The sequence below is a fragment of the Neovison vison genome, chromosome 1 (genome assembly GCF_020171115.1).
Source record: "Neovison vison isolate M4711 chromosome 1, ASM_NN_V1, whole genome shotgun sequence".
NCBI classification, from domain to species: domain Eukaryota; kingdom Metazoa; phylum Chordata; class Mammalia; order Carnivora; family Mustelidae; genus Neogale; species Neogale vison.
In genome coordinates, this window is record NC_058091.1 from 29,478,609 (window position 1) to 29,502,657 (window position 24,049).

The window sequence follows — 24,049 nt, forward strand, 5'->3', positions numbered from 1 at the left end:
ATTAAGCCTCTTTCCAGCTTTATGACCTAGGAATGTCTTTCCCAAGGATCTGGGGGGTATCTTTTTGAAATGTAATCACCATAGAAGATAACACCCTATTTCCAAATTTTTGTGGGAGAGGAGGAGCCTAATTTTGGTGGGTGGGAGCCTAAGACCTACCTTTCTCATAAAGACCTGAAAGTTTATTTTTCTATTATATAAAACCAATTAGTAAACACAGACATTCATCCCAGTTTCCAAATGAATTTAGGAGGAACCATATGTAATAAAGGGTGTTTTTAAGCCTTCTTACTTGAGGACTAGGTATTGTTTATCTTGAGAACATATATGCAATGGGTTGTGTCTTCCTGGCTATTAAAAAGGGTGAGATTTCTTTGTTTTTCAATCTCTTAGTGAATTGTTTTTGGTGTGCATTCCATTCTGGTTTAATGCCTATTCATTAATAAAATTATTTTATTTTTCATCTACCTTTATGAAAAGGTTTTCTAGGTTGGAAGGAGGTTTTATTTTTAATTGTATTTCCCCATCACTACACTTGTGTAAATACAGCCTCTTGATGGCTCTCTCCCTTCTACTTAACCTAGTAAAGCCTAAACAAAAACAAAACAAAATTGAAAATGATTTGGCACATAGTTCATATAAAAGAAATATTAGTTGCCTCTGCACCCAAACTTATTTAAAAATAAGTAGTATATTTGGGTAAATTGGAAGGGGAGGTAAACCATGAGAGACTATGGACTCTGAAAAACAGTCTGAGGGGTTTGAAGTGGCGGGGGGGTGGGAGGTTGGGGTACCAGGTGGTGGGTATTATAGAGGGCACAGCTTGCATGGAGCACTGGGTGTGGTGAAAAAATAATGAATACTGTTTTTCTGAAAATAAATAAATTGGGAAAAAAAAACAAGTAGTATAATTTAGATGGGCTCTAGCCCATAGTTTCAGGTATGGACACATGACCCAAGTCTAGCTACTCCAACTACCACTTCCCTAATTTTAGCCTTTTGGCCGATTAGTTCAGAGAATGAGCACCTTATCCAAACTGACCCAACTGATACCCATCCCACGTTACTGTAAACCCCCACCATGGGTTTTGTGGAAACTTTGGCAAAAGAAGACCTTTATCACTTTCAAAAGGAGGGCTTTAAGGACCATGTCACCCCAGAGTAGTTTCTTTAGTTCAGCATGACTGATGATTAGGGCCAAATAATTCTTTTTGTGTGTGAAGGCTGTCTTGCACGTTGTTTAGAGGTTAGAGCCACTAGCTTCTGCCTTTAGACGGTAGTAGCAACCCCCCCCCCACACCTCCTTAAGATAGTAAAAATGTCTTTGGGGGCAAAAACAAAACAAAACAAAAAACAAACGAATAAAAAATACCTCCCCAAGGTTGATAACCATTGGCCTAGAGCCACCATAGTTCACCTTTGTCACCACATGGAAGATAGTACTTAAGAATAAAACATATGGAGAGGAGAGAAAAGCCAACAGACAATAAGGTAGCAAAAGAGAGGTCAGTCATTAACGACAGACTTTAAAACCCTGGATCCAACTATACTTGAATTGAGAACCACCACTGGAGTTTTTAGTGTCATGGGGCTTTTTAAAAAACTCTATTTGTATAAGCTATTTTAAGCCATGTTTCTGACATTTGCACTTAAAATAGTTCTGATTGATTGTATAACTATCATACAACTTACATTTAAACAAGTATGACAGATATTGAGCTGGTAATTAAAGTGTGACAGGTGTTATGCAAGAAGGTTAGTGTGAAAACTCAGAGCAGGTGGGTTTTGTGGGGTGGGATGGGGAAACATCACTGGGGAAGAGTTTCTGAAGTTAAACAGAAATAATTCAGGTGAAGTGATTGAGGTGGAGGTTGAGGACAGTGGTACACAGAGAACTAACCTGAAAGCAAAAGAGAATAAGATTGGGAAACGTCCACATGGCTTTGGCTGGATAGGGCAGAATAGAGTAAAATAGAGAGAGGTGTGCCAATTAGAGTGGACATTGATTTTCAAATTTCAGAGAATATCAGAATCACCAGTGAGGCTTGTTAAAAGAAAGACCACCAGTCTCCACTCCAGAGTTTTAGATCTAGTAATTCTAGGATACGACCTGAAAATTTGCATTTCTAGCAGGTCTGGAGTTCTGTGGAACATACTTCAAAGACCTCTGGTGTCAGGAAATTTCAAGGGATAGTGCAGGATCCCAAGGCTAACAGTAGCTGAACTGTAACTACCCCTAAGATCCGAAGAAATAAAGCTATGTAGGCTGTAAGTTGGAACTGAGAACAGGAGAGAGATTTGTGAAGAGCAGGATCATAATGAGAAAGTGAAGTGCCGTGTAAGGATGCAGCCAGCCCAAGGCAACAGCTCAGGGAGTGAGGAAGGAAATAAATATTCTGACTTCACTCTCTTTCCCTCCCTTGGATCTCTTTCTGGGAGCCCTATTGATTTGCTCCAGGTAAGACAACCTTCCAATACAGAAAGCATGGTGGAGAAGATCTGAGATTAGTTCTGAATAGTAAAAAGAAAATTTCCATAACAGATAAACAATGACCAAATACGAAAGGTTTATGAATATATAGTCAGTCCTATATCCGTAGAATAATGGAAACTACTGGAGGATTTTATGCAAGAAAAGAGCAAAATAAGATTTTCCTTCTGAAACATGCCCTTTTCGTGCATAAAATCTTCCAGTAATACACACACATACAACCCCTCACAGAGATAATGGATTAGACGGAAAAGGGCCTCATATTGGGATATTATTCCAGATGACAGTGGAGATGGAGCTAAGTAGGAAGGTTTTGGAATTACTTAAGGAGCACACTCAATAGAACATGGTAGAGTGAGAAATGATTTTAAAATGACTACTAAAAAAATGACTACTAAATTTTGGCTTGGGAAACCTATTGACTCATTGCTCCATGTACTGATATAGGAAACTCATCAAAAAGGAAGGCTCAAGAAAGAGAAATAATAAATTCAGTCTGGAATATGCTACCTTTGAGATGCTTATGAAAAATTTAAGCCAAAAATATAACAGAAGTGGGTTGATATATGGGTCTAAGGCTCAGGGCTGAAGACATAGAATGGTAAAATTTCAGCAGGAGAAATGTTATCAAGCTACAAGACAAGGTAAGCTTATCCAAGGAAAGCAAGAAGTCTAGGGTATTTATCTGGTTATCAGTAAGAGTTACTATTTTTTTTGTTGTTGAAATTAGCATATTCATAAATGTGCAAACCGGGTTGAGTTTGTACAAAGAAAAATATATCGACTATAATCCTCATTCTATTTTAATATGACTTGTGCTAAATCTTAAAAACCAAGGCTATGTCGACAATATGAGACATGAGGAAGGTACCAAGAAAGGGAATACTAGTGAGGGAAAAAAGGAAGGTGAAGTGACAGATTTGGCACCAAGAAGAATAAAATGACTCAGTGACTTGAAGCCCTCATCAGTGGTCTCAACTCAATACCACAGGCAATTTTCTTGAGAAACAAGTATTAACTGATAATATCCCCCTTACTAGTCCCTTACTTGGTGTGTCATCTTTAAAGCCATAGATGTAAATCATTATTTCCTAACCTCATTTTCTACTTTTAATTTCCTTGAAGAAACATGGATAATAAGTCAAAAAGAAACAAATTCTAGAAAACAAAAAACTTCAATCCATTTTGAATCTCAAAAATCTTAATTAAAGGGCACTAATTGAGCACCTCTGACAAATATATACATAAAGACTTTGATGATCTAAAACTCCTGAGTTCTGACTCCAATAAAAGCTTTATATAAGCCACTTATTCCAAGGTCTGATAGTGGATATCCATTGTATTGAGCTGTGCAGCATCCGTTCTTCTTTCTTCAGGTATAAAAATCCTAATTTTCCTTTAAAATTCCACAGTTCCTCAAATCTAAATCTACATCGTTTTAAAAGAGGTTGACCCCCAACTCCTAGTTTCTTAAATGAATATATATGCTCCCAAGCTATCCAGTGAGAATGGCACTTCCTGCTGAATGGGATAATTGGTTCAGGATTTAGTTTATGACCTACCTCAGGCCAATGAAAACAAATTTGGGGTCTCTTGTTGATGAAACAACATACAGGTGTTTTACTTCTACCTGGATGTTTGATCTAGAACTGCTGGTGGCAATTGTTCTTGACACTTGTTGGGAGGCACATGTCCAAGAGTAAAACAGATACAAGGAAGCAAGGACTAAACTGAGGCAAAATCTAGCCACACAACGTCTGGACTTATCGAAGATGCAAACATACAAGTTAACATTTTTGCTAAACCAGCTGGAATTGGAGTTTTGATGGTTACTGCTATATTAATAGAAGTGAACATAAAGTTTAGTTTTATATCTGGCTCCAAATCATATATTGTCATCATCTTGAATGGATTTTACAAAGTTAAAATATAAATGGACCATTTATGCAGAATTTTTAAAAAATAATTGATTGAGTCTGGAACTTTAGGACCTTATTGAGTAAATTTCAAGTCGTTAAAAGAAGTATGTGGAAGATTTAAATAAAAATATATTTTAGGGGTGCCTGGGTGGCTCAGTGGTTTAAGAGTCTGCCTTTGGCTCTGGTCATGGTCACAGGGTCCTGGGGCTGAGCCCCACATCAGGCTCTCTGCCCAGCAGGGAGCCTACTTGCCCCTCTCTCTCTTTCTGCCTCTCTGCCTACTTGTGATTTCTCTCTCTGTTAAATAAATTAATAAAATCTTTAAAAAAAGAAAAATATATTTTAAAAATAATTGTTTATTTGTATTGTTATTCTGCTTCTAACCAAAGCCTAATATCTCCTTCTTTTTTTTTTTTTTTTTAAGATTTTATTTATTTGTCAGAGAGAGAGAGCGCAAGCACAGGCAGACAGAATGGCAGGCAGAGGGAGAAGCAGGCTCCCTGCCGAGCAAGGAGCCTGATGTGGCACTTGATCCCAGGATGCTGGGATCATGACCTGAGCCAAAGGCAGCTGCTTAACCAACTAAGCCACCCAGGCGTCCCTAATATCTCCTTCTTGATAGAAAGATGAAATATAGTTAGATAGATAGATACATACATACATACAAACATATAGATTCAGATCTCCCTTATTCCCTTACTCTTGATAATAAGTGTTGTAACTAATAGCAATGAAGTATTTCAAAATGCTGCAAAAATTGCTTATATTTGCTACTTCCATTAATAAGAACTTTTATTTAGGGTACAGTTCACACTGTATTTTAAAGGAATGTATATTTTGTTATTTTATAGAATATTTAGCAAGAATTACATGCCTTAATATTACGGAAAATGTCAAAATAAACTTAAATGTTACAAAACACAAAACCAAATGCAAAGTTATTATTTTGTAAGATAAAAGAGCATATTTCAAAGGGATGAATTAATTGACACTACTGACTGAGAAATTATGAAATAATGCCTTCAATATAAATGAAAATTATCAATTATAAAATTATAAGTTATGAAATAATGCCAAAGAAGGAATGTCTGGCTTATTCAACTAACTAACTAACTAAATAAATAAAATGTTTATCCTCCTGCTTCCATATGCTTAATACATTTGCATTATTTTTATACAGTATCATATTCTATTCTTTTGGATTGCTTTCATTTCTACTCTAAAGTAAGAACTATCCTATCCTCTAAAGATAAGAAGTGTCAAAAATAAAAAATAAAAAAATGAAGATAAGAAGTATCCTATCCTAGTTTAGGAAAATTTTATCACAAAATTTAGAGTTTGCATCACTCATTCTTATTGTTATGAACTTAGCATTATAAAGGTGAAAAAGAAATAAATTGTTGGGAACCCACATTATAATTTGCAAATTAGGACTAAATATTTTAAGGTATTAAATCACTACATACTAGTTAATTTATAAAAGACACCTCTTTCTAATAGGACCAAACATCCCTCTTAGATTCTTTATATTTATGGGCAAAAATATATCTACTTTATTACTTAAGAAAATACATACTTGAAATACATTATTGCTCTTTGTCATTAACCCCTGACCCTCAAAAAATTTTTAAAAAGTAAATCTTTTAGCAAACTAGCAGAGGTAATGACAATAATGAGAAAAGACACTTACATGATCAATCAGTTCACGGACCATTCCATTCCACTGTCCATTGGCATCATCCTGAGCTCCGTATTTCCCATCCTCCACAAGTCTAATTTCATACGTAAAGCCAAGGATTGTCGATAACTCTCTGAGGAGGTCAATGCAGTAGCCCTCAAATCGATCATTCCCATAGAGAGGCTTGTCAGATTTCTTAAACAGGACATAGGGTTCCTCCTAGAAATAGTAAACATGAAGATAGGAGGTATTAATTAATCATAAAACTATGAGAATTGTAGCTTTCCTTAAAAGACAGAATATTTCACATTAATTGAGAATAACAGTCAATTTTATTTTCTGTTAATTGTAATTAATATAAGGTGAAATCTTAAAAAAGCAGACTACTTTGGGAATATTTGTATTTCAAAAGAGAATATGTGACTATAATAATTTCACCATGACTATATAATAAAAATATGATATTATTTATCTTCTATCATACGTGAAAAATAACATATAATGTGATATATGCTATAAAATAAGTAAACATAAGATCCAATTTCACATGATTGCAATATCCCAACTTGATTCACATCATTCATTCAATATATGCTGTTCTATTTCAGGGGGCTGTATCAATGAAAGAATGATAAAAACTCACTGACTAATTGCCTACTATGCTCTAAAAACTGGAGTAGGGACTCTTACATATTACCACATTTTGTCCTAACAAATATGAAAATTATAACTACTATATTTATAGGAAAAAAATAGTAACTTACTTTGGAATATGGAAAAAGAAACAACATTTATCAAGGGTTTCTGCATTCGTACAACATTTTAGGGAATACCTACTATGAGCCAGCCCTCCTCTATATAAAAGAGAAATTTCTGAGTCATGAAGTTCATGATATAGATGAAGAAATCAATAATAAATGTCTAAAGAAATAGAACACATAACTTCTGATGCTGATAAATGACATAAAAGCATAAAATAGGGCAATAGGATACAGAACAACTTCAAGGTACTTGGCAAGATAAAAGAGGACAAGACAAAATTGAGTAATATGTCTGGAAGTCTTTACTGAGGAGAGGAGAAATGAGGTAGAACCTAAAAGATGAGAAACAGTTTAGCCATTTGAAAATTTGAAAGAAGAGAATTTCAGGTCAAGGACAGAGTAAGTAAAAGCCCTGAGGCCAATATGATACTGGAGTGTTCCAGAAAGAGGACTACTGCCATCCGTGTGACTGAAGTCACATCCAGGAGGTGAGGGAATCAGTTGAATAAAGTCAGAATGAATAGAGAGAGGAGCCTTACAGGCTCTGCACAACAGGCCCTGTTAAAAACTCATATGTTTAATTAAGTACTAAGAGAATCCATGCATTAACATATTTTTGTGGGGCAGGAAGAACCTGGTATCCTGTGAATAAACCAGAGTGCAACTGGCTCTGCTACTTACTATCTGACCATGGGTAAAGGCTCTGGAAGGCGCTCTCTTAGGGAAAGACACTGTGGAGTGGAAAATTTAGAGAAGGCTGCCATGCCAGTCTGTCTAGAAAGGTGATTACGCTCTTTCCAACCTCTGGAGAACAACAATCATCCCATGAGGGTCATTACACCTCATTTTGGATATGATGGTAATGTGTCCTCTTGCCCATACACATCTCAGAAACAAGACTAATTCCATCTTTCTTCCCAACCCTGTTGACCTGGCTTTTCCCTCTACTGTTTTCATATATGCTCTAGCCTGACCAGTTGCTGTTCTTCTCATGTTCCCACACACTGTCACCGTATGACAGAACTCCTGCTTAGAGATCAGCACATTGTTGTTCCACATTTTCAACTAATTTTTGGAATGCCCTGTCATCTTTCTGCTTTATTGGACCATATCCCAATAACAGTGCTTCTCCTTCAGCTCTCTTTCATGGAGATCATCATCACCTCCCCTCCTTCAGGTACAAAGGCACATTTGGTGTCCTCCTTGCCCCTCATTGCTACCCCATATCATTTCTTCCCTCCTTCATGCTTCTGCTCCTCTATGGCTCATGCCATTTTACTATACCATGCTCTCTCTCTCTTTACAGTTGCTGTTATCCAATGAAATCTGAACCAAAATATGTACTAAGTGGGAAGGGAAGCCTTTACTTCCAAATGTTTACCTACTGGATGACAATTTTGCTTTCTTTACCAAATCTTCTCATTATTCTTTATGTATCCAAAATCCACCTACATGAAGCATCCAACATGGTGTCTCAGTCCTTTTACCCTCTCATTGCCAAATCCTTTCCCTCACCGGAATTAGCCTCCCTCTCCCATGACTACAGCTACACTCTGCAATGGTCAGAAAATGATCTATCTCTATATTAAGATTTTTTTAAAGCCTATTCATCTAGCTCACTGTTCAATCACACCCATGCCTACCATTCTTTGGTCCTATAAAGATCTCTAACTCAGGGACCCCTATACTTTCCCTTTTAACCTCACTTCTGACTTCCAAACCTTGTCTGGCCTAGGTCTCATTGTCCATTAGCATAATTTCTATACTATACACATCTTCAAGACTTTCACCACTTTTGTGCTGGAGTATTTGGCCTTACAAAAAATATGCCTTACGTGACATTTCTTTTCCTCTATGCCTATTCCCAAAGAGATAAACAATACTAACTGTTTATACTCACAATTAATACCCTCAAACATTTTATGATAGGATCTATTTCCAAACTCTACGAGATGAACATTTTATCCATTTTTCTTTAACCTCACAACCTTCTACTCTAATACTTAGTTGATCACTTCAGTAAGAAAACAAAAGCAATGACATGTCATACCCTTACATGCCCACAGCAAACCCCACCAAACTCATCTACCTGTATTCATTTTCTCTTTCTTTGTCTCCTGTTATAGAGGAAACTAGAACTCTTTTGATTGGGCCAGTCCTAATAATTATATTCTGATTTTTGTATTCGTCAGGGTTCCAAAACAGGATGCCACTTTGAGCAGAGTAGTGATTTCAGCTGAGAAATACAACCGGTCTAACTACAGAATGTTTCCATGGAGATAGAAACCATGACCTCATTTGTCTCCCTCCCTTTGATCTCTTGCTGGGGCTTCCCACTGGTTAAACTGAATCAAAAGCCAGGGGATACATGAGTCTATTGATGTAATCCACACAAATCAGACACCTAGGACAGACCATAGAGTGAAAAAAAATGGAAGATGGATCTGGGAACAAAAAGGATGATACATAGTATATTCCCACCACATTTCACTTGCTCCAAGTCCTGATTAGCTGAGTTATTTTGTATCTCCTTCATAACCAATCTGTCCCTTCACATGGAATCATTTTCCAAGTATGTATACTTGTTCCAATAGCCTTCACTTAGTCCTGTGACCCCTTCTGCCACAGCTTAATTTCTCTGTTTCTCTTTATAGACAACTATCCAGGAAGATCTGTCTACACTGGCTACCTTAATGTTTCAGTTATCTGTCCACTCACTGGAGTGACTTCTAGACTAACTCCGCTTAACTGATCTTGACACAACACTAAGGACCTCCAATTTGCTGAATCCAAGAGATGTAGCTCTATTCTCTTTTTACTCAGCCTCTCAGCTGCATTTGCAAGATGAACTATCACCCTCCCCACTCACCCACACACACACTGTAACACTCTCCTCTCTAAGCATGTCATTCTTCCTTGGCATGCCCCTTACCACAATGGGAACTCCTCTCAGGATCTTTTGCTACTGTTTTTTGTTTTGGGTTTTTTTTTGTTTGTTTTTCTACCTTATTTTAAATGTTGATGATTTGCTATGCTTAGTTATAGCCCCTTTTAAGTTTTTTTTTTTTAATTTGTCCCTAAATGAACTTACCCACACATATTAAATTCAATAACATCTTTTTTAAAGCTTTTATTTTTTTGACAGAGAGAGAACAATCACAAGCAGAGAGGCAGGCAGAGAGGGGAGGGGGAAGCAGTCTCCCCACTGAACAGAGAGCCCGATGCGGGGCTCGATCCCAGGACCCTGAGATCATGATCGGAGCCGAAGACAGAGGCTTAACCCACTGAGCCACCCAGGTGCCCCTAAATTTAATAACATCTTAAGCTGATGACTCCAAAATTTATATACCTGATCTAGACCTCTCCTAGTAAGTGTTAGGCACACATATTCAGCAAGCACTTGTCAGTACCACTTAATGTCTCATAGATATCTCACATTTAGTGTGCCCCAAACAGAATTCATCTTTTTCTTAAAACTTGTATACCTTTTCTCTGATTTCAAAAAAAAAAAAATGACACCATCACCTACCCAGTTACTCAAACCAGTTACTGAGGCATCATACTTGCTTCCCTTTATTCTAGTTCATTCACTAAAGAGCAACAAAAGATCTTAAAGTATTTATTTAATTATATCCCCACAACTACTTCAAACCAACTAATAGATGACCCAATGCATTTAGAATAATATTCAACTTCCTTGCCATGACCCCTGAAATCTGTGTTACCGCTCGTTTTCACTATGGCAAATGAGTCCAGCACTCATAAAACCGATCAAGTCAAAAGCCAGGAAATCACTCTAACTCTCCATTCTATCCTTTAGAAATCCTGAAAACCTATCAAGTTCCTTCCATTTCCCCTGCTTTCAACATGGTTCATGTAATCTTTATTTCCCCTGTAGGTTCCTATTGTAGTCTCTTACTTCTACTTTCCATTTCTATGTTCCCATACTCAATTTTCCATAGAAAGTCATGTGATCTTTTAAAAATTAAACATTATTTCATCATGCATCTGCTTAAAACCCAATAGTGGCTTTTTATTAAAACTTGGGAAAAAAAAAAAGGCAAAACTGCTTACCCTGGTGGTCACAGTGCTATACACTTTCCTCTCTGACCCTAGCTTTTCATTCCTCTCTCATTATATTCCAGATATATTAGTTTTCCTTCTGCTCCTCAAACTTGCCAAGCTCATTTCTGACTTGAAGTCTTTGCCTTGCCTTCCTTGCCCCCAATTTCTGACTGGAAAGATCTTTCCTAAGATCATTCTCATCATTCAGGTCTCTGCTCAAATATTGCTTCTTCAGCACTAGATATAAATAGTGTGTGTATATCCATATACAGATATATAAAATATGCATATTTATAATATATAAATATATATATTTACTTATAAGTTATTGCTTTGTTTGCAAATGTTTTGTTTTTCCCATTGCATTTACTTTAATATGAGGTTTTATTATTTATTTATCTATTTATTTATTATTATTTAAATTAACTTTTGGGGGAGTGTGTATTTCTTTCATGAGTGCAAGGACATCGGAGATTGCATTCATTAATATATATCATTAACCACACTCAGGAAATGTGTTCAATGAATAAATTTTTCATTATGAAGGCTAATAGTCTACATTTCCCTCTACAATCTCATCTTTTCCTTAAATTCTAAATATTCTGTTTTCTTTCAGTTTCTCAAATAAAAAGAAAGTTTCTGCCTCAGAGCTTTTTAATATACTGTACTATGTGCATATAATGTTCTTCAAATGGTGAGCTCCCTTCCTTACTTTAAGGTTCAAATTAAATGTGAAACCTTTCCTGAACTAATTTAAGGAGTTCCTATTATTCCCTACTCAACACTTTATCTCCTCAATTAATTCAGTTTTAAGTTGTTTTATTTGTTGACTTACTTTTTGTTTGTCTCACTTCCTTGGAATATAATATCCATATTGATTCATTTTAGTATCTCCCATGCTTAACACTGCCTGGCACATAGTAAATGCTAAGTAAATATTAAGGGAATAAATGATTGATAAATTAGTGAATTCTCTGACTCAATTTTCTCATCTCTAAGTAGATTCAACAATGCTTTTATAATTATTTTGAGAATTAAATCAATGGAAATTAATAAATAATATCTTCTTAATATTATTTTATTATTTTTAGCTTCCCAATAATTTTCAATGGATTTTAATAGACTTTTTTTTTTTCATTTTTTTAGAGTGGGAGGATGGAGGGGCACAGGGAGAGGGAATCCCAAGTGGGTTCCATGCCCAACTCAGAGCCTGACAGAAGGTTAAATCCCACAACCCCAAGATCATGAGCAGAAATAAAAATTCGAACACTTAACCAACTGAGTCACAGTTATAGATTCACAGTAAGTTTCAGTGGAAAGGAATTCCCATATATCCCGGACTTCACACATACCTAGCCTCCCCTACTATCAACATCCCCCACCAAAGTGATACATTTGTTATTTTGGATAAGTCTACATTGTTAAATCATTTTTAAAAGATTTATTTATTTGTTTCAGAAAGAGAGAACCCTGAGCATAAGGAGGGGCAGAGGGAGAGGAGGAGAGAATCTCAGCAACACTCCCCACTCTGTGTGGAGTCCAATGCAGGCCTAGTCTCATAACCCTGAGATGACTTGAGACAAAGTCCAGAGTCAGTTGCTTAACCAACTGAGCCACCCAGCCAGGTGCCCATCATTACCACTCAAAGACTATACCTTCCATTAGGGTTCATTCTTGGGGTTGTACTTTCAATGGGTTTTGACAGATATAGAATGATACATTGTAGTCCATCATTGAGGTATCACACAGAAGAGTTTCACAGCCCGAAAAATCCTTTGTGTTCTATTCATGCTTCTCTCCCCTCTAACATCTGATAACCACTGATCTTTTTAGTGTCTCTATAATTTTCTCTTTCCCAGAATTCATATAGTTGGATTCAAGCAGTATGAAGCCCTTTCATATTGACTTCTTTTACTTAGTAATATACATTCAAGTTTTCTCCATATCTTCTCATAGCTGATACTTCATTTCTTTTTAGTGCTGCATGACAGTCCATTGTCTAGATGTACCATGTTTTATTTATCCATTCACCATTCACTTACTAAAGTTTATCTTGGCTGCTTCCAAGTTTTATCAATTATGAATAAAGCTATTATAAACATCCATGTGCTGGTATTTGTACATATATAAATTTGGTAAAACTTGTTTTGAAAAATACCAATGCATTCCATTATTAGATCATATGATAAAGGTATGTTTACCTTTGTAAGAAATCACCAAATGTCTTAAAAAGTGGCTGTACTGTTTTGTATTTCCATTGGCCATGAAGGAGAATTCCTATTGCTCCACATCCTCACCAGCATTTGGTGTTGTCAGTGTTCTGGATTTTGGCCATTCTAATCGGTATGTAGTGTTTTTTCATTGTTGCTTTAATTAAAAAAATCCTAAGGACATATGATATTGAGCATCTTTTCACATGCTTAAATGGGGTTTTATTAGAACTATTTTAGTATTTCAACTGTTTTACTAGTTGGACTATTTTATTTACTGGTAGGACTATTTCACTAGCTTCTTTTATTAGTTGTCATTTTTCAGAGAGGCTACATAATTTTCCCAGGTCACATAGCTAAGAAGAGATAAAAGGAAGCTAAAAAGAGGCAAAGCTAAGAACTCAGCTTTTCTAAATTTCAAAATACATACTTTTCCCATTATTTTATGTTGCTTTCTATACCTTAAGAGCATTTATAGAAAATCTACATATGCTGGATTTTTAAATGGAATTATGTCAAGCACATAGGTATCAGAAATTAGTTTTTAGCTGTAAGTTCACAGCTGGGTATTTGGGTTTACTTAAGGTAAAGGACGGTAAGAATCCTGTCTTTTTTTTTTTTTTTTTAAAGATTTTATTTATTTATTTGACAGAGATCACAAGTAGGCTGAGAGGCAGGCAGAAAGAGAGGAAGGGAAGCAGAGAGAGAGGAAGGGAAGCAGGCTTCCTGCCGAGCAGAGAGCCCCATGTGGGGCTTGATCCCAGGACCTTGAGATCATGACCTGAGCTGAAGGCAGAGGCTTTAACCCACTGAGTCACCCAGGAGCCCTCCTGTCTAATTTTTAAGTACTATATAATTACATACAAAATTAATTCTCTAGGGGCACAGAAAGTATTACCAATGTGATAAATATAGTTTTCTTCTTCCCCTACAGTTGTTATTTGGATAATAATACTATCATTCCTCTCTACTCATGTGGCATGCTAGTCTTTTAAGTTAGATAACACATTTCCATGGATAACAATTTAAATGCCCTTGTTACCTTGGAAGAGGAAGAAGCCTTGCAGTTAAACAGCTTTCTTTGCTAGGTATTTACATTTTGGGAATATTCAGGTGTTTCTTTTTCTGGTTCCTCCACAGAAAATTTTTGAAAACTTTTGAATATTTTAATATTTATTTTATTGAGTAGTAATTGCTGATATATACATATATGTATAGTTCAGAAGATATCTCTTGAGCAGTTTATATGGCATGGTAATTACTTAAATTTCCATCAAAAACCAAAATCATCACCAGGCACAAAGCAGGCTTACAAATAAAATGACTACTACACTGAACTGAGTGGAAATAGATTACTCTTCAACTGGGGAAGCCAAGGGAACTTGAACTTGAAACAAAATATGATAAAACAGTTACATTCTCCTATGAGGATTGGGTACGGGTGGTCACATATCCTCAGGTTCCTAACCCATGGGCAGAAAGTTAGAGATTTGAGAAGAACTTAGCATATGCCCCTACAGAAGAGGGGATAGCCTGAGTATTTGGGGCTATTGGAATGGGAATCAAAAGAAACACATTGGTGTAACACATTAATCCTTTTAAATTCATTCTTGATTTCATTTAGTTTCTGATTTATAAGTAAATGGATGTGGTTTTTTTTTTTTTTAAGTCACAAAAATTGTCCTTTTATCAAGCTCTATACACTAAGTAATAGAACTATCTAATATTTTCCAAGAACCAATTTTGTTCCAGACCCTGTTCTGGGTGCTTTCCTTGGATAAACTTGTGTATTTCTCACTATAACAATATGAAATCATTAATATTATTTCTATTTTACAGGTGAAGAAACTGAGGGTAAAAGAGCTTGTGCCCAAGGTCAATAGCCAGCATATAATCCAGGGAGTCAGACTATTTTACTATTTACCACCACACTATACTTTCCACATTAAACTGCTTCTAGTGATCCTTACCAAACTCCATGTGAATGCATAATTGCACATAGCTCATTAGGTAACTTGATATATCCTATGACTTTATTATTTTATCAATCAGTTGAGATTAGCTAAGTGGTTAACGTCATGCATGCAAACTGGTAATACACTTACTAATTGAACAATGCAGTCAAAACAACATTGAAGAAAAGAAGTAAATACATAATCCAAAAAATTCATTTTCTTCATAATAATGATCTCTTTTCTAAGTAAGAACACATTTCTAACATACAAGTTCTTCAAGAATTTGTAAAAATAGCATATTTTAAGCCCAACAGATTTAGGTAGTAATATATGAGTATCTAAAAAAAACCTTTCTCCTCATTTGCATTATCAAGTCATCATTGTGTCTATTTAAAATTTTGTCCCAAAATATTTATGGTATATTTTTCACATAAACTCACTTGAACATTAGGAAAAATATGATGGGAGTTAGTGATTACTGAAGTATATTCGAGGCACATGAGGGATTTTGTACAAAAGGTACAAAAGCAGAGCAAAAAATTTTTTTTTTAATTATGCCATTTAAATCTCATTAATTTGGGTTTTCCTAGTAACTAGCCAACCTATTAACTTGATTTTAATCACATATAAGCCAATAGGAAAATTTCTGTCATGGGCAAATAAGTTTGTTGATCCCTGTGAGACTGAAGTGTATTTAGGTATATATTTTACACAGCTTTTCATACCACTAGAGAAAAAACTGTGGTCTGAGTGCATCTTTCTAGTATTTATGGATCTCTGCAATGTCAAATATCATTCTTCCCATATTCAATTCTGATAAGTAAGACACCATTTTCCAGTGGTGATTCCTATCTCCAGCTACACTGTGTCACAAGACAGTTTACATCGAGTTATGACTCTCCTTTAGACTCTTTCTCTGTTTCATGCAGCACAAGGATAAATAATAACCTCATGTAGGAAAAGAAAAATGGTACCAGAAGCAATTACTGTACCACATACTGAGTTCAATGAATAATATGATAAAACTCTCCTGGGCAACTTTACTGATTTCTCATATAGTCTTAAATCTCCACATCAGCATTTGCTAGAGGTAAAGGCACTTCATTCCACTGGCATCTGTAATAAGGATTTGTCAGCATTTCCACTATCAACCCCAGTTTTAAGGAACCCACGTATTTTTATCTGCATTAGACTGGGAGTTGGCAAGGAATATAACCAAAATGAAGTTCTAAAAAAGGGAAATATGTCTTAAGGTTGAGGGGAACAAAATGTTTTATTTAAATATAATAAAACTTCATAATTTTTAAGTTATAACTCACATATCCTTCAGCCTTTACCTAGAGCTAAATTATTTTTTCATATGTTAATCCCTGAACTATCACTGTCTTACTCACAATATTCAAAAGATAGGGTCATGAAAATGCAATTTAATTTTAGAAATGTATAAAATATCCCTTGTCATTTCAAGGATAAGGCTAACTAATTTATTTATTTATTCCAATGTGTATTGAACTATTATGTGCCATTTTAGGCATGAGATATGGAGCAATGAAACACAAAGCAACACAGAAAAGTTTCTGCCCTTCTGTAACTCCCAATCTAGTGGTGAATTTGGATTTTCATCTATTTTACAGTATTCTGTATTATTCACTTGGCTACTTTGTTTCATTAATTTCCAGAAGAGAAATAATGCCACTATAGTACATTTTTTAGACATATGACTATGTCTTATTTTAGAGTAGGACCTATGACAAGGTGACCCTCCTTTTCCAAAAGAAAAACTGTAGAATTTTGATCAGAGAGCTCTGTGTCATATTTATTTATTTGGGAAAACAGAAATAAATATTCAGTTAGCCTTAGTCTCCTTCTGAATTTATCCTTATGACAAGAAAGCTTTTAAATGGCAACCAGCTGAAACTCCACTTGCTTTAGGTAACAATATTCGCAACTAAGAAGAGTATCAAAACATTTAAAAGATATTTTTTAATGGTTCTTGATTTTTCCTTAATAAGATAGTGTTCTCTCTCTCTCTCTCTCTCTCTCTCTCACACACACACACACACACACACACACACAAACACCCCTTTTTAAAAAAAATAGCATTCCTATGGCTTAAATGAAAAAGGCACTATGGTCACAATAATACCAGATTAAAATGAAATTATGTAGATTAAGTTTAAAACTGAGCAGTTCATGTGTTCCTGAGAATCACTTCTTGTCCCTCAATGTTCTTAGTCTTTTGTACATACTCCGTGTATCCTAACACTGTCTTCACACTGAAAGCATTAAATCATAAATAATAGTATCATAGAGCAGCTTGGGTCTCAAGGAGATCAGGGTGGGTGCTATAAAGTTGATTGGAAGTGGAAGGCTAATGAAATGGGGGGCATGAAGGGCAGGGGCTATGGTGCTGCTGACTTGGCTCCTGAAGAAGGGGAGTCAGCTCTGTAAAACTGTAGAACTTGACACATTAACATGAGAAGGAAAAAAAAAAAAAAGACCTCAACATCTTGCCCCAGCATACTCAAAATAATGTAACGTGCAGAATTATACTTTTAAAAGGAAGATTAAGGATGAAAGGGCATTACCATGAAGAGCAATACTAAGATGGGTAGTTCTTCAGCAAACAAGTTAACTCACTGTATCTGACCATGGCCTATCTATTGCTCTAAAAGGCATACTTCTGGGTAGATAAAGAATACATAATGCTTGATGTGATCTAGGAACAAAAGAAACAAGCTTATGATAACAATCGGAATGCTTCCCCAATACTAATACATATTTCCAATGGGCATGTTTTAATTTTAAGAGGCCATCACCATTTCTGTATGGAATAGTGACCTATAGGTAAAAACAGCAACTCTAAAAATGGTCAATGAATTACCATTCTCTTAAGAGTACAATTCTAAATCTTTATCTGATGTTTCAGAAGCATCAGATAAAACTCTATAAATATCTATATTTGATAACTTCATGATCAAACATGAATGTAAAATATTTTTGTTTTCCAGTTAATATTTTATCCACCATTCCATCAATCCATGCATTCATTAAACAAATATTTTTATGTGAATTCTGTATAAAGCAAATTTTCTCTTAAAGACTAGACAGTGAATATTTTTGTCTTTGCAAAAGTTGCGACTACCCAGCTGCCACTGTAGAGCAAAAGCAAACCCAGAAACAGTGAAGAGGCTGAAAAGACTGTTAGAGCTTAGGAAGGTACTTTTTAGGAACTCTGGAATTTAATAAAAAAAAAAACAAACCAAACAAACAACTTACAAGAACCAGCGAGATGCTTTATAAAAAGAAAAACTGTAGAATTTTGATCAGAGAGCTCTGTGTCATATCAATTTACCCTGTTAGGACTATCGTCCACTCCCAGTTCAGTAGCAGCTTTGAAGATGGCAGCCTGCATTCCCGGTGCAGATTGTGGGTATCGGAGGAACAGTACGGGCTGAATTCTCAAAGAAAGTAATTCTGGTTTTTTTTTTGACCTGTGTCATGATTCCCTGAAGATACTGGCTCAAGGGTTTGCCTTTGTTTCACTTACATAGGTGCTTCCTCAGGGTGGAAGCTGCTTTACAGGCGCAAGATACAGCAGAGATAAGAAAGAGACCAAAATGCCTGGACAGAAGAGGCTGGGGTACGAAATACTTACCATTAGGGCTACAAAATGCTCTGCAAATTCAAGGGATTCTAGAAGCCCATGCACAGGCCTATGGCAAGAAGTCTGCTCAGAGAAGACCTGGGAGGACCCTAAGTACTTACCTCTGGTGGGACTTCAGGCTCTACGCAAGCAGGAAAGGAGGGATGGGGCATAAGTGTAAACTGTCTGCCTAAACCGTGGAAACTAAAAACATTAACGAAAAAAGCTAAAGAAGACACAAATAAATAGAAAGACATTCTGTGCTCATGGCCTGGAAGAATTAATATTGTTAAAATGTTTATACTCCCCAAAGCAAGCCACAGATGGTGAAATCACTACCAAAATTCCTATGACACTTTTCACAGAAGTAGAATAAATACTTCTAAAATTTGTGTGGAACCAAAAATTACCCCAAAGAGCCCCATAATCTTGAGAAAGAACAAGGCCAGAAGTATCACAGTTCCTGATTTAAGACGATATTACAAAGCTGTATTGATTAAAACGGTATGGTATTAGCATAAAACCAAACACCTAGGTCACTGGGACAGAAGAGAGTTCAGAAATAAACTCCTACATGTATGGTCTATTAATTTATGACAAAGGAGGAAAGAATATACAATGGAGAGGACAGGGCCTAACTGTGAGGGGAGCCTTGCTAGGTTGAGTACTGTGCTAGTGTCCTTTTGACATTCTTAAAAACTTTTTAACAAGAGATGCTTATTTTCATTTTCACACTGGGGGGCAGAAATTATGGAGCCGGTCCCATATGCCGTTGGGAATGAGAACTACTGACTTAAACAAAAGGTAGAGTAAATGAAAATACCCTGGAGAGAGAAAATGATTCCTATGGATGCTGGAATGAATGAATAGCTCTGTATGATTTAAATGAAAAGAAACTGTGGAACAAAAAGAAGATAGGGAGTGATAATATCATGGGGATCTAAGTTAGGAAACAAACTTTATTCCTATTAAAGTCTGAGGAAACGATCTAGATGTAATCACTGTGGATCATCAGTGCTTGGATTAATATCCTGCTTAGAAGGACATTCTCTTTCCTAAGATTATTTTTAAGCATCTACCTAAAAATCAGTTTTGGTGTAGGAAATGAGGTTTAGAATTTCTTTCTCCAATATTCTCCCTTTAGGTATTTTCTCATGACTTAGATAGTAGATAAATCCGAATGCAAGCTTGAGAGAGTGAGAAAACAAGCCAAAAGGAGGAGGACGTGTTTTGTCACATGAGTGTAAAATGAAGTTTTTAATCATTAGGATTCTGTTTCTTTTTATTAAGTGCAAAAATCTGAGTTTGAAGTTTCTTTGCCTTAGAAAGGACCCAATATTACTGTCCTCAAGCTCTATTTACATTTCTCCAAAAGGAGGGGAAATATGATGATTAAAAAAGGGATTAGAACCCTAACTTGTAGGGCACTTGGGTGGCTCAGTCGATTAAGCGTCTACTTTAGGCTCAGGTCATGATTCCGGGGTCCTGGAATTGAGCCCTGCAGCAGGCTCATCTGCTTCTCCCTCTCTGCCCCTGCTCCTGTTCTCTCTCTCCCTAGCTCTTTCTCTCAAATAAATAAATAAACCTTAAAAAAAAAAAAAAAAAAAAGAATACTAACTGACTTTCTACCCTCATGCCTCCCCCAAACTGAACAGATACTGGCAACTTCTTCAAGACTCCTGCATATGCTTGTAAAGCAGTCATAAGAGAAAGTCCTTGTACAGTGAGAATTATCTGTCAATGGTTAGTGGTAGATAGCAGCATGTGTCTGCTGAAAATTCTTTTTTACATAATTGATGGTGAGCTGCTGCCCTTTCATAATCAATAGAATCAACAGAATCAGCCAATGTTTATTGAGTACCTTTCTTTAAAATACCTACTGTAAAACAGAGCTGCATCTCCTAAACACCTTTTAATCTAGTTGAAAATAGAGAATTTACACCAAAAATGCAAACTAACGATACAAGTTTTCATGTAAGTGCCCAAGGAATAAATGGCATAGGTAGAAGGACCATTAGATGCTAGCAAAAGTAAAGATGTCCCAAGGAAGTTAGATAAATCATCCTAGAGAAAAGGCCACCCAAAAAACGGATTGTAGAATGAGTACAAATTAGATAAACGGGGAGAAGTAAGAGTTGCTCAGGCAAGAGAAATGAAATGAGAAAAGAAGAATCTTACTGGCCCATGGCCTAAAGAAGGAGAATGATGGTTCATAAGGAGAAGATGTTATAAAGCCTTGGGGAAAAATAGTAAATGTGAGCACCGTTCATTGCTTCTTATTTTTTAGATTACTTTGTACCCATTTAATATTATCATTTATTGATAATTGTGTACCAGGAACTATGTTATATATTTTTCAAGTTTTTATTCTAATACCTCAAGTTGCATAACATTATTACCCTTATTATAAAGTTATGGTAATTTGCCCAAGGTAAATCATTCCTAAGTAGTAGACTCAAGATTCAAACCCAGATTTTCTGACTTCCGTTTTATCCCTTCAACCTGCAGAGAAGCCCTTTCTCAATTAGGTATTAAATTCAGATATGAATTTCACATATGAACTCAATGTAGAAACAGTCTGCTCCACTGATGTTCATTAGTAGGTTAAGCACAGTATATTGTTCTGGGAAATTATTCCACAAGTTTTACTTACAAGAAAACATTCTGCAATTAAAAATATTTGGAAATTCTACATATTTTCATTCCTTTGAGATATCCACAATACATATGGATTTACTTAAGACTCAGTGATAAAGAAACCCAATGGATTTATCTTAACTCAATATTTTCCAAAAGCCATTTAACCACACAATCGTTGTAGTGTGTTCCTCATTACACACCTATCAGAACAGTGGAGCATACTATGAAATTCTGATGTAACCAAATGATGAACGCTGCTACAGGGCATAGAAAGCACTCACTGTATTATGGAAGCAGCGTTTTGTCTGTAATGTTAGAAAACATCATCTTTGCCGAAAATTGCAAATTTAGAAGTTCAAAAGGCAAGATATAAATTTGATTTTTTTAAAGAATGCAAAGCTGTGACATATTATAAGCAAATATTTTATGGTCAGTGGTTCTAGTCACATTTGAATGAGGTATAAAATATTCTGCATATAATATGAAATGTTGTCCAAACAGGCATGTGGCAAAGACATTTCTTTTCTATTAGTTCTCAGATGAAGTGGTAAAAAACATTTTGTTTCTTTGTTTGTCCAATATTGGTTTATTCTAACAAGATGGTGAAAACAAACTCATGAGTTATTTTTTTTTAGACCCAAAACTGAGAACTCAGAACATAAAATTTATAGGACTCAACTCAATAATAAATTCTCGTTTAGACATCTAATTAATGACGTAAATAAATGGCATAAATGTCTTATGAGAAATGCACTTAATGACATACATTGACTGATGAATGGATAAGGACCTGAGGACTCATCTGTTATTCTGGATTTCTAGAGGAAATCACTTTAGTGATGCAGTAAAGAAAAACATGTATACATTTTCTACCAGGAGAAGAGTTCTGTACCTTCCTTTTTGAATCATTGTGGTGAGGTTAAGATAAAGTCTGCCATTAAAGGTACCAGTTAAATCTCTAATAAAAAGAAGCAATTAGGAATCAATGTTCAGTAATCAAGTTGTGACTGAAAATGCAAAGATCAGAATCTGATAAACAGATATTGCTCAGTGGCTCAGTGGGTTAAGCCGCTGCCTTCGGCTCAGGTCATGATCTCAGGGTCCTGGGATCGAGTCCCGCATCAGGCTCTCTGCTCAGTGGGGAGCCTGCTTCCTCCTCTCTCTCTGCCTGCCTCTCTGCCTACTTGTGATCTCTCTCTGTCAAATAAATAAATAAAATCTTTAAAAAAAAAAAAAAAAAAAAGAAAGTAAAATTAGGTTGGGGGTACCTGGCATCATTCAGGACTTATGGGTCTTGAAAATCTCACAATTGTCCCCCTTACTAATATGGACAAAGGACTCTTGAGCCTCACTTGAAAGACAGTGTGTTTTTGTGGGATTTTTTGCTTTTTTAATTTTTTTCCCTATCCCAGACTCTTCATCTTGCTGGGAAGCTCTAAATGTATAATTGTTTGTTTAGCCAAATAGAATAGAACAAGTTTTAGGAGATAATCCACAGAAATATCAGGAAGGAAAAGAAAGGTGCAGTGGTGTAGAATCACTGATAATCATCAAGTGCCCCCTAAGTGAACAGTATCTCCTCTATTCATGATGTCAACCATGATCTATCTTGATAACTCCAAATCTCATCTCCAGTCTAGATCATTCTCTTCAGCTATGGAACTATATGTCTAACTGCCAACCCAATAGATTCACCACAGGAAATTTAAATGTAACCTGTTCATCTTTTATTACCCCAATACTCCTTTTTTACACCAATTATGTTTCCGGCAATGTTTATTAGGAAAATAAAATCTTCCTAACCTCTCATCTCCTTTTAAACTTCAATTTGTAAACTGTTACTATATCCCCATTCTCCACCCTATATATCTTGTGACCCTGATGTCCTTCCCGTCCAACCTTTCAGATATTGCCATAGTTTGGACCTTATCAGCTCTCACTCTTGCAAAATTATCTTGGTTAACCTCACCAAATCGTATCTCATAAACTACAATTCTATCTCTAATTCTAAGGGAGATTTTTGTAAGTCCTGACTTGATCATATTGTTTAGGTACTTAAAATCTTTCAAAATTGTCCCATTCTGAATAGATTAAAATCTCAGCTTCTTTAAAGACCTATAAAACTTCCATACTTCTATGCTGTCATCTGTCTGCTCACCCGCATCCATCATTTCTCTTCCACATTCTCTGCTCTCCAACTGTAGTGGACTACTGACAGTTGTTCTACAGCTCGAAGATTTGTGAGCAGCAAGCCCTGGCTCCATCTCTCCTAACTCCTTACCAAAGTAGTTCTAAGGCTATGGGCAAATACAAAAACTCACAACAGTGAACAGTAAGAATAACAGAGTCTTGCCAAAAGTTGAGGGCATGGAATCATGTATGTACAGACAATTATATGTGGAGGATAACCGGTAGTGTAGGAATGTTGTCAAAACACCGGAACAAAGGTACAACCACGTCATCAAAAATGGCTCCACTGTACTTAAGAGAGAAAGCTTCTTATATTCAGGTCTTAAGAAATCTGTTGTCAAGCAAAGTGAAAAAGGAGGGCTGAATATTGTAATGAATTCTATTCAAAAAAGAAGAATGGCCTCTTCTAATAGAAAACTATCCAGAATTCAGTCTGCTTTCTTGTTAGATGTAAGTGGGACCACTTTTCCCTCACTGACATAGTGTACTGACAA

General features: G+C 35.9%; 1 protein-coding gene across 4 annotated transcripts in view; it reads right to left on the bottom strand.

Annotated features, from left to right (window-relative positions):
* GRIK2 (glutamate ionotropic receptor kainate type subunit 2) overlaps positions 1-24,049 on the bottom strand; it is a 641,671-nt gene that overhangs the window by 195,827 nt on the left and 421,795 nt on the right. For all 4 annotated transcript variants that reach the window (XM_044244958.1, XM_044244987.1, XM_044244968.1 and 1 more), the window contains exon 10: positions 6,101-6,307. In XM_044244958.1, coding sequence (XP_044100893.1) covers positions 6,101-6,307 — 207 coding nt within the window. The remainder of the gene's footprint in view (positions 1-6,100; positions 6,308-24,049) is intronic.